Consider the following 12,080-nt stretch of genomic DNA (forward strand, 5'->3'; position numbering starts at 1 on the left):
TGTCCAAAAACCCTGCTACCCTGTTGCAGGGGAAGATGTTTGGCTACCTCCCAGATGCTGCTCCACGCCCCAAAGCCTTAAAATGTCCCTTTCCTCCCCCCCCACCCCACCATTTCTCTGTGTATTGTTTTTCATCCTGGCACCTCCTCAGAGTAGACTCTGGCTCCCAGGTCTGGGGGCAACGCTGAAGCCCAGCAGGTTCCATCAAAGGAGTCAGGGTTCTTTGTGACTGAAGTAGCACGGAATGAAATAGGCTTACATTCCCTTTTCCATCTATACAACTTTCCCTCAGCTAAAGTCTTCCACCTTTGTTCTTAACATATTGGAAGCTTAGAAGAAGTTCCTCAATGGGATCACAAGATCTTCTGAAAGACAGCTTGCCCAGTGCTATCAATCTGGAAGGGAGTTCAGGGCTTGCTGGAAGGGTCTCTATTGACCTGGGGCAGCAACAATGTCTGATGCCGGTATGAAGAATTACACTTAGAATGTGTTCCAGAACAGAGACTCCTCAGTGGGGAAGTTGACATGGAAAGGTTTCCCTAAAGGCAGAAATTCTGAAAAGCCAAATTACCATTCTGGATAACACCAACTAAGTAAGCATGCACTGTGGGGTGATTGTCAGTGTGGAAAGAGAAACACTGCTGCCCCTTGTGATAAAAAGCGAACAGCTGGGGCATCTCCTCCTCCTCCTCCTCTCCCTAGGTCCCCCTACCTAGAGTGGATTGGAAAGTCTCCCCATCACTGCTTGTTCAGTAATTTCACGCTACAGTGCCCAACAATGTAAGCACGGAGCCTCAATCTAAAGTCTCCACTTCCCAAATGTCACTTGTTTTTGAACACATGGCTAAGCCCAAAATTGCTTTTAATATTAGAGCAGTTGCCCACTGGCAGCTGCCATAGTTAAAACTCTTCTCAGAATTTCCATGACAAACTACCATTTTCTGGGGTCCAAAACAATAAAATTAGAGGTGTTGGGGTGAAAACCTAGCAAGCAAGGCCACAGCAGACAGGATCAGATTCCAAGTCCTCTAATAATAAAATTTGCTTAGATTAGCATGCTTTGTTTTAAAACGGAAGGTCTTCAGACACAATTTTGTACTTAGGCCTCAGCACTACTTTAAAACAGAGTCTTGGGATTACAATTTCTCATGTGTGCTTCACTTGCACCAGTTTTTTCCCAGAGACATGGAAGTAGAGCCCCACTCGCCCAATCCCCAATCCAGAACTGGAAGAACCCTCAACTCTTACATAGTCTGAAAATAAACCTTTTCAGGTGCAAGAATAGAAACTGACTACCCGAGGCAAGCCCAACCCGTTTCTCCACGAGTCAATGTGTCTCATATAAAGGACCAGTCGTCAACCTCGTCCAGAAAGGGCTATTCTGTTTCAGGAATAGCTGGTGGTTACACCTCAGAGGCAGAGACAAGGCAGAATTATCTGCCCACAGTGGAGGCTAATTGGAAAGAGGCGAAGAGCAGTAAATCAAGCAGAGATACAGCAGACCGCTTTCTCTGTGGGACAGGTACTCTGGCCCAACCAGGACCTATTAACCATTTAACTGTTTTCTCTCTCACACACAAGTAGTTCTCTCATGGCACACACTTTGAAAATTACTGACAGACACAAACATATTGTTACATTGCAGCACACTATCGGGGGAAAGCTAGGGCTTGCACCAGTGTGCCATGTTAGCCACATCAAAGGAAAAAGAACCATTGGGCGCATGTGACAGAGGCTCCAGGCATACAAACAAGCAGCTTAATGTCTAATGTTTTACAATTTTTAATGTGCTGTATGCTGCAGAGTGGCTTGAGAAACCCAGTCAGATGTGCGGGGTATAAATATTATTATTATTAGCCAGAAATAGATGGAAGAGGCTGTCTGAGTCACATATCCTTAGCTGAGTAAAAAATGACGGTAAACCCCATGAAACCATGGTTTGCTAACTGGGAGCCAGCCTGAGGAGTGTGCACTCTTTTCCAACCCCAGCACACGTTCCACATACACTCTTTGTTTGCCTTGACTGTGGTTAAGCCTTATATGTGCTAACTCTGTCTGTTAACACTAGGCAGGGTTCCCATCTGAAACAGATTTTAAAACCAGAGTTTGAAGTGGCTTTGCAAACTTCAGCCGGGTAGCATGAACCATGATGCTGGTGTGAACTCAATGGTTCAGTCACGGTTTAGGCAGAAAATCAGCAGGAAACCTGAGCCAGGCAGACCGGCTCCCAATTTGCAAGGCAAGCTTTGTAATTTGCCCCATACCAACTAAAGCACCAGGATGTGGGAACTTACTTGGGTGGCCATCTTGCCGTAGTCGATCCACCGAAGTGTGGCGAAGTTGGTGGACTCTGCACAGTTGAACCCGTGATTAAATCCTGCATGGTAGCCATAAGGAAAAGTAATCATGAACTCTCCAGCTTCTTGGGTGATCTGAAAACAGGAAAGGAAGAAAAGAATATGCCATTATCAAGCAAAGAGGTAGCAAAGCTTCGACCAAGGCAATGTGACCTTTTAAAAGAAATAAATCTGTATTTGTAGTAAGAGGGATGACAAGAAGTGCCCCTACACTGAAACCAAGATGGTGGGCTGATTATGGTGACCCAGGGCTGCTTTCAGGATTCTCCGTACATCTTTGTGAGATCTCTTAGGAAAGACAGCTACCCCTTCTAGAAATAAGGTTTTCCACAAGGAATTCTCATGGGAACAAACTAATGCAGGGAGGAAATGCATACATTCACCAACCCAGGTGACCTGCAATAAACTCTTTGCATGCCCCACCAGGGTCCCAACCAACTCCCCCCACATTGGCTTTATGCTGCCTGAAATCCAAGCCCCACAATCTTTTAGTGTTCTGGGAAAGCCAAAGGCACACTTCTCCAGCCAGACGTCACATGCAACCAAAACATTTCAGAAAGGCTTTTGACCAAGTGCCCCGTGATATTCTTGTGAGGAAGTTGGTAAAATGTGGGTTGAATGAGGTAACTGTTAGGTAGATTCATAGCTGGTTGGCTGACCAAACCCAAAGAGGACTCATTAATGGTTCCTTATCATCCTGGGAAAATGTGGTAAGTGGGTGCCGCAGGGTTCTGTCCTGGGCCCGTTAACAACGTCTTTGTAAATGACTTGGATGAAGGAACTGAGGGGATGCTCATCAAATTTGCAGATGACACCAAACTGGGAGAGGTAGCCAATGCTGCAGAAGACAGAATCAGAATTCAAAATGACCTTAACAGATTGGAGGCCTGGGCCCAAACTAAAAAAAATGCAATTTCAATGCGGACAAATACCAGGTTATAAACCAGCTGCACACATATAAGGTGGGGGACACCTAGCTTGCCAGTAGTACATGTGAAAAGAATCTAGGAGTCTTGGTGGACCATAAGCTTAACATGAGTAAACACTGTGAGGCAGAAGCAGCAAAAAAAAGCTAATGCTATTCTAGCCTGCATTAACAGAAGTAGAGTGTCCAGATCAAGGGAAGTAATAGTACCACTTATTTTGCCTTGGAGTTCTGTGTTCATTTCTGGGCCCCACAATTTAAGAAGGCTGTTGACAAGCTGGAACATGTGCAGAGGAGGGCAAACAAGCTGATCAAGGGTCTGGAAACGCAGCCTTATGAGGAATGGTTGAAGGAGCTGGGTATGTTTAGCCTGAAAAAGAGGAGACTAAGAGGAGATATGATATCCATCTTCAACTATCTCAAGGACTGTCAGATGGAAGAGGGAACAAGCTTGTTCTCTCTTGCTCTGGAGGGAAAGACTCGAACCAATGGCTTCAAGTTATAAGAAAGGAGATTCCGACTAAACAACAGGGAAAACTTTCTGACGTAAGAGCTGTTTGACAGTGGAACGGTCTCCCACAAGAGGTGGTGGACTCTCCTTCCTTGGAGGTTTTTAAGTAGAGGTTGGACGACCATCTGTCATGGTGGCTTTAGCTGAGACTCCTGAATTGCAGGGGTTGGACTAGATGACCCTTGGTTCCCTTTCAGCTCTATGATTCTATGAAATATAATAAAGAAATCTCAAGACCACCATAAACTACAGAAATGCTGTCACTGTCTGCAGAAGGGGATCGAAGTTGACAGTATTGAGTCTGGCAATTTCAGTTGCTATGGCAAATGTGCAGCATATGACAGGCTCCAGGTATTCTTCCCAAACTTAGGTGCTGCTGTGGGGGGGGGGAGGGAAGAAGGGCTGTCTCTGCAGTAGCATGGCAGCTTTTAGTCCTCTCTCTAGTTCCAGTGTTAAGAGGAAGACTGGAAATTGTTTGGCCACTGCATTAGCAAACCACTCCAGAGGAACAAATTAATCAACCCCCTCAACTCTTCCCAACTCTGTAGTTGGAGAAGTGGAGGAGGCTTCTGCAGGCGGTGCCTTGCCAGGACATCTTGGAGCTAGGAAGGGGAGCAAAAGATTGTCCTTGACCTTGCACAGAGAAGCAGCGCAAGAAGCAAATAGAGGGCAGGTTTCTGGCAACCGCAATTTTTGGCTTAGTTATCAAGTCCAGGCAAAAATAGTGGACCTCTACTCTAAAACCATTATTTGCCAGTCTCAAGTGCAGCATATCAGGCAGGTGTAGTCTGAGTCCTGGCAAGCAGCGCTGCACATATCTCAGCAGCTGTATACTCAAAACATAGGCATATTTGTACAGTGGGGGAATCAAACACTAGAGAAGCACTGTAGTTTCAACCACCCACAAAAGTCCACAATACAGTAACTCTGCTTTCATGTTTTTGCGTCTTTCACAAAGATTTTCCCCACTTTCCCCTAAATCATTCCCCTTTCACTTATATTACACATGTGAGACATCTAAATCAGAGGTACCAAGGAAGAAATCAAGAGTGGGACAAACTTTCATAGGATGAGATTAAAAAACCAGGATGTCAAGCACCAATTTCATATCCATCATGTTTGCAACAGCACTGTGTGTGTGTGAGAGGGGGGGGGAATATGAATGCGCTGGCACCCACTTTTCTCGTTTCTCTGCCACCAGAGAGGTTTGGGGAAAAACCACATCCTTACTTATTATGTAATTGGGGAGCTGAGGTCTTAAAACATCTGGTTTTCCTCATTTCAGAGGGAAGGAGAGTTTGATCATTTGATTTGGACAACCAAAGAAGGGGAAACTGGCTAATGCATAAAAGAAGGCCTTCTACATACCGCCATGTACTCACAACTTGGGTGTTTGCTTTAAAAACTGGGATCCCTCTGAAGAACAACTAACATCAGGTCTGCTGAGCATCACCAACTAACCTGCCACCCTCTGGATTGGTTGTCTCTATCCTTATTACCACATAATTGTACAGTGGTGCCCCGCAAGACAAATGCCTCGCAAAACGAAAAACGTGCAAGACGAAAGGGTTTTTCGGTTTTTGCGTTGCTTCGCTAGACGATTTCCCCTATGGGCTTGCTTCGCAAGACGAAAACGTCTTGCGAGTTTGTTCGCTTTTTTCTTAAAGCCGCTTGAAGAGGCGCAGTTGCAGACCGTGCTTCGCAAGACGAAAAACATCGCAAGACGAAAAGACTCGCGGAACGAATTAATTTCGTCTTGCGAGGCACCACTGTACAAAAACTTTCCAGCTGGCTGAGTTGGGCGTTAACTAACATAGGAAGGGAAAATGTCATAAGGATTTCTCCACCTGATGGGCCAAAATGTCTTCAGCCAGCCCTGACTGAGACAGCAGCAGCAGCAAGCAATGTTCCTGAGGTATGAAAAGTGACTGGTTAAAATGCTGCTGCGACTTACTGAGGTGCTAATGTGTCACATCCTAATTCTTAAGCATGAGGACTTTACTCCAAAGAATGTTTAAGAGGGACAACCATCTGCACTCACGACCTCCCTCCCCTGAGGAGAGCCAGCCTGACAGCAGTACTGTAAGAGGCTTTGTATTCCTCTGCTTCTCCCGATACAGGTGAGAGAAGTTCAGGCCTGGCCTCTGGTGCCCAGCTCCACTTGAACCTGTTCATAAATCAAGGCAAAGCTGCAGACAGTTAAGTTAAGCAGACAGAGAGATTATGCTCCTGTCAGAAAATCTACATCCCTGTGTCTTCCTCCCAAGACCCACAGTGCATATCCTCCTCACATCACTGCTGTCAACATTATCCCGCCAATAAATTAGAAAAGCACTCCAGGTGACGGATGGGCTTGGGTAGAAAAGTAATAACTATTGAGGAAAAGCCAGCACCGGCTGCCACTCACAGTGAAAAGCCCTGAATTTACTGACTTCTGCAAGGCCTTCACAGAATAAATGGAGAAATCAATAGCGGATTACAGAAATACACATTTTTAATTATTAAAAAGCTCAGGTATCGATCTGATTTCTTTAGAGAAGTAAATACCATTACTAAGATTTATAAACACCCAGGTATTTGCCCTGTTTGAAGCCTGCCAGGAATTTTGATGCATTTGTGGAGGGAGAAATGGGAGGAACCTTTGGTTTGCTTTCTGTGAATGGAGGCCACTTCTGGGGAGGGCTGCTGCTTTAAGTTAGGTTGGACTTGCTTGGGGCCCAGGCTCATTACACAAAGAAGGTCCTTCTGCATCACCTTACCACAATGTGGCCTCAGAGGAGGAGCAAGGAGCTGTCAGGAAAGCAACATCCCTCCCCTGCTGGGGGCCAGGCCCTCAGAATCTTAAGGCCAACCTTCCCTTGCCTTCGAAAGAAAAGGCATTCAGCATTCACAGATTCACCAGCCTTTAAGAGGCCTCCATTCTTGCATTGTGTACACACTGAAACAGAATTCTATGCCAGTTTCCCACATAGCTAACATGGAGATTTTGCAAGGGCTCTCTCCCATGTTCTGTGTAAATGCTCCAGCCTGACCAACATCTACTCAGCCTGACAAATAAAGTGTCAGAAAAAGCAGGCTAAACACAAAGTCTTAATGCCAAAGATAGAACACCCTCTTTGGTGTGCTGCAAGTCATATTCTTCCCTACTGTGAACAGCCATTCCTTTCAGGACTGTGTGATACCCCTTTCTCAGGTGGTGTTTAAGACAGCACTAAACTTCCTACATCCTTAAAATAATTAGGAAGCGTAAAGAGAGGTGTGCAATTCAGGAAAACTTTTATAGCACTATTTTTCATGCTGAAAGTTGAAATGATTCTTCTCACTCCATTTTCAATGAAGACATCATTACACTTTGGAGAAGAGCTATGCAGGTTGCTTAATGGCCAATGCATGCTTTGCTTAAACCTGTCTTCTATATTCTCACAACTACAAACTACCTTAAACATCAACAGTTCAACTGGGAAAGAAAAAATGGTGGACTGGACTTCCGGAGGCGGCGCCATCGGCAATGGCCGATTCCCTCTAGTCTTGAGGGAGTAGCTCCGCGGAAATCGGGTCTTGCCGCTACGGCGAAGTGGGGACCCCTTCGAAAATCACAGGCGGGAGAAGCCTGTGACCGTGGGACTCGGAGGGCACCCTTAGTGCCCCCCCCCAATTTGCAAGGGAACCCTGTAAAGAGTTCCAGAGCGAAACGGGGAGTGTGGCGCGGTGCTGAGAGTCAACTGCTTCTTCCGTGGAGTGAAGCCGCGCAGCTGTTGCCAGAGAGCGCTGGCCTTTTTCCTGTGACAATTCGGCTATTAAACAACTACCCGTGAGTAGGTCAAGTTTGAAGATTGGGGAATTTAAGGGGGGGAAAGGACTAATTTGGCACTGAAGCGGGAAGGCGTAAACAGGAAGTCCGCCTTCCGTTTTCTGTAAATAGATCAAAGCAAAGACTGTCTAAGCTAAGACCTTGAAAATCGCGTTGAAAAAGACTCAAATCCTAACATCAATTAAAAGAGAACTCTCTCCCTGGGGTGCAGGAGAGGGGAGGGAAAAGGGGAAGTATTTTTTTTGCCTGCAAAAAAAGAAGAGAGAAAGGGAACAAAGACCACCACTTAATCCCTGGGAACAGACTGTCAAGGGACAATAGAACTGTTGTATTGTTAAAGGATAATGCAACTTTTTGACAGCTAACTCTGTAAGAGAGATACTTTGACTCTGAAGGGTTTCTTCGGACCTGAAACTGTTGCTTCTTTCGTTAAAGGGGGGATTTTTGAAAGTTGGAAAAGTCATTTTATTGTTACAAGTTTGGACTGCTACTGTGTCCCCCTAGAGGAACTTTGAAATTGTTACAATTGGCCAGGGAATTTTCCACTCTAAACTGGCCAGGGGAATTTTCCACTACAAAACAAGTAACCGTGGGACTGACCTTGATCCTTAGATAAAGTGTTATGGCAGATTTGACTCAGGAAAAAACAACAAGATCGGGTAAAATTAGACTGCAGCAGCGTAGACCATCAGCACCCGGCCCTTCTGCCCCACCAGGGGAAGATCCAGCTCAGGCGGTGCCTAAAGGAATGGCATCTGAAGGGGGTTTAGCTCCAGCATTAGATAAAATTTTTGAATCTTTGGAAAAATTAAGCAAACAAGTTGCTGAAGCGACAACTAAAATTGATCAAAATACTTCAAGCATCAACAACTTGGGGCAGAAGGTGAACTCAAATACAGAATCTATTGAGAAACTGCTGCAGGAATCTACTTTGAACCGAAAAACAGCTGAAGAAGCCAAGGAAAAAGTATTGGCTGTAGAGGAAAAGATACCACCAATATGTAGGCAGTTTGAGGACCACAAGTCATTACTGTCTATGATTGAATTAAAAGAAAAACAGACAAATCTAAGGATCAGGGCTGTACCTGAACTTGAGAAAGATAGTTTGAGTGACTTTCTTACACAGGAATTTGCAGACTTTTGGAACCTGGATGATAAACAAGACTTCAAGATAGTGAGTGCTTTCAGACTTGGAAGAGGAGGGAGAAAGAACAGGGCGAGAGACTGTTTGATTACCCTCCGATCAAAAGAGGAGAGAGACAAAATACTGAGTCTGCATTTCCAGAATACCTTGGAAATAAACGAATCAAGAGTGGAGATATTTAAGGATATCCCGAAATATCTTTTGGACCTTAGGTCTAACTACAGAGATTTGGTGGCCCTGCTGAGAGGAAACAGAACCATTTTTAGGTGGGAATTCCCCCAAGGCCTATCTTTTACCTTTAAAGGGAAAAAGTTTAAAATAAGATCAGTGGAAGATAAAGAAAAATTTTTGAGAGAACACGAAGAAGACCTGCAAAAAGAAGCTGAAGAAGAGCCAAAAGCTTTAAAACCAGGAATACATGGCATAGTACCACTACCTTTGGGATTGGACAAGCTAGAGAAAGTGATACCACCGTCAAAACAAGAACAATTATTGGGAGCAGTTGGAGGAGAAGCAAAATAAATACACCATGTCTCTGCAACTATTAAGTTGGAACATTCATGGATTTAATTCCCCGGAGAAAAGGAAGAAAGTCTTTCATTTACTGAAAAAGGAACAATTGGACTTGATTTGTTTACAGGAAACACATGTGATAAGGCTACATAGGAAAGTATTGATTAATAAATGATTGGGCCAAGAGTTTATCTCATCGGACAAGGTCAAAAAGAGAGGAGTAGTTATTTATGCAAAAGAGAGCCTACCACCGAAATTTGTTTTTAAAGATGATCAAGGAAGATTTGTGGCAATCGAAATTCAGACACAAGGAGAAAAATTTTTGATAGTAGGAGTATATGCACCGAATGAGGGGAAATCTGAATTTTTTAAGAAGTTGCATGAGACATTGTTAGACTATATGGATTACAACATTATCATGATGGGAGATATGAACGGAGTGGTATCTACAAACATGGACAAGTCGCAGAGACAGATTGTAACTAAAGATGGCAGACTACCAAAAACCTTTTTTGAATTGACTGACACTATGGATTTGATTGACATTTGGAGAACTAAGAATCCCTTGGCTAGAGAGGGAACCTTCTTTTCTGAAGCCAAAATGACATGGACAAGAATTGACCAAATCTGGATAACTAGAGGACTGGCACCTAAGACTCGAAAAGTGGGAATTTGCCCTAAAACTTGCTCCGACCATAATGGAGAAGTTGCAAGTGAACATTAATACTAAAGCAGTTTTAATCTTTGTAGATGTGGAGAAAGCCTTTGATGGTATTTCTTGGAGTTTTATGAAGAAAAATCTTCAGGGGATGGGGGTTGGTCAAGGGTTTGAAAATGGTATAAGTGCAATCTATTCAGAACAAAAGGCTAAACTAATTGTTAATAACGTGGTGACAGAGGAATTTAAGATAGAGAAAGGTACACGACAAGGCTGCCCAATTTCCCCATTGCTTTTTATTTCGGTCCTGGAGGTTTTGCTAAATATGATTAGAAGGGACCGTCTGATTAAAGGTATACAGGTCGGAGCCAAACAATACAAACTGAAAGCTTTTGCAGATGACTTAGTATTGACATTACAGGAGCCAGAATCTAGTACTAAAAGAGTATTAGAACTGATTCAAGAATTTGGTCATGTGGCAGGATTCAAGTTGAACAAGTTAAAAACCAAAGTTCTTGAGAAAAATTTAACACCGATTGAGAAAGAGAGGTTTCAGAAGGAGACAGGTTTAACACTGGTCAAGAAAGTAAAATACCTGGGGGTTAATATGACTGCTAAGAACTTAAACTTATTTAAAGACAATTATGAGAAATGTTGGTCAGAAGTGAAAAAGGACTTAGAAATATGGTCAAATTTGAAGCTTTCCTTGTTGGGTCGAATTGCTGTTATAAAGATGAATGTATTGCCCAGAATGTTATTTTTGTTTCAATCATTGCAAATTTTGGACAAAATGGACTGTTTCAAGAAGTGGCAGAGAGACATTTCTAGATTTGTCTGGCAGGGCAAGAAGCCCAGAATAAAATTTAAAATATTAACTGATGCAAAGGAAAGAGGTGGATTTGCCCTGCCAGACCTTAAACTTTATTATGAATCAGCAGCATTCTGCTGGTTAAAAGAATGGCTGCTTCTTGAGAACACAGACATTTTGGATCTAGAAGGTTTTAATAACGTTTTTGGGTGGCATGCATATTTGTGGTACGACAAGGTTAAAGCACATAAAGCATTTAAAAACCATATTGTCAGGAAAGCATTGTTTAATGTCTGGATAAGATATAAAGACTTACTTGAAAATAAAACCCCAAGGTGGTTGTCACCGATGGAAGCAAAGGCTCAGAAAAAGCTCAATATGGAGGCCAAATGGCCGAAATATTGGGAAATTCTGGAGCAAGAAGGAGACAAATTGAAATTGCAGAGTTTTGAGAAATTAAAAGACAAAGTGCAAGACTGGCTTCACTATTATCAAATAAGGGAGGTTTATAATTTGGACAAAAAAATTGGCTTCCAGGTGGAAAAATCAAAATTGGAAACAGAGCTGTTAGATCCCAAAACTAAGATACTTTCAAGAATGTATAACTTGCTGTTGAAATGGAATACGCAGGATGAAACGGTTAAATCTGCTATGATTAAATGGGCACAAGATGTTGGACACAACATTATGTTTGCTGACTGGGAACAGTTGTGGACCACAGGTATGAAATTTACGGCATGTAATGCCTTAAGAGAGAATATTATGAAAATGATATACAGGTGGTACATGACACCAGTCAAGCTTGCAAAAATCTATCATTTGCCCGATAATAAATGTTGGAAATGTAAAGAAAATGAAGGTACATTCTTTCACCTTTGGTGGACGTGCCCAAAGATTAAGGCTTTCTGGGAGATGATCTATAATGAAATGAAAAAGGTATTTAAATATACCTTCCTGAAGAAACCAGAGGCCTTTCTCCTGGGCATAGTCGGCCAATTGGTGCCAAAGAAGAATAGAACTTTCTTTATGTATGCTATAACAGCAGCAAAAATACTTATTGCAAAGTATTGGAAGACACAAGATTTACCCACCCTGGAAGAGTGGCAGATAAAAGTGATGGACTATATGGAACTGGCAGAAATGACTGGCAGAATCCGAGACCAGGGAGAAGAGTCGGTGGAAGAAGATTGGAAGAAATTCAAAGACTATCTGCAGAAATATTGTAAAATTAATGAATGTTAAAATGATGTTGGATCGAAATTAAGTGGAATTAGCAACAAGGCCAATAAGAATATGTAAAAATGGACTGATAATGGATGAAAATATACAGTTATAATATGTTAAGATATAGAG

The 12,080-nt window shown here is 43.0% G+C and overlaps 1 protein-coding gene across 3 annotated transcripts in view; it reads right to left on the reverse strand.

Moving 5' to 3' along the window:
• Positions 1 to 12,080, reverse strand: part of KDM4B (lysine demethylase 4B) — a 198,683-nt gene that overhangs the window by 93,788 nt on the left and 92,815 nt on the right. For all 3 annotated transcript variants that reach the window (XR_008328372.1, XM_053372905.1, XM_053372906.1), the window contains exon 8: positions 2,295 to 2,432. Coding sequence is in view for 2 of the 3 variants with exons in the window: in XM_053372905.1 (XP_053228880.1) it covers positions 2,295 to 2,432 (138 nt within the window). In the remaining variant the exon portion in view is untranslated. The remainder of the gene's footprint in view (positions 1 to 2,294; positions 2,433 to 12,080) is intronic.

Source organism: Podarcis raffonei, chromosome 18 (assembly GCF_027172205.1).
Source record: "Podarcis raffonei isolate rPodRaf1 chromosome 18, rPodRaf1.pri, whole genome shotgun sequence".
In the NCBI taxonomy this organism is placed as follows: domain Eukaryota; kingdom Metazoa; phylum Chordata; class Lepidosauria; order Squamata; family Lacertidae; genus Podarcis; species Podarcis raffonei.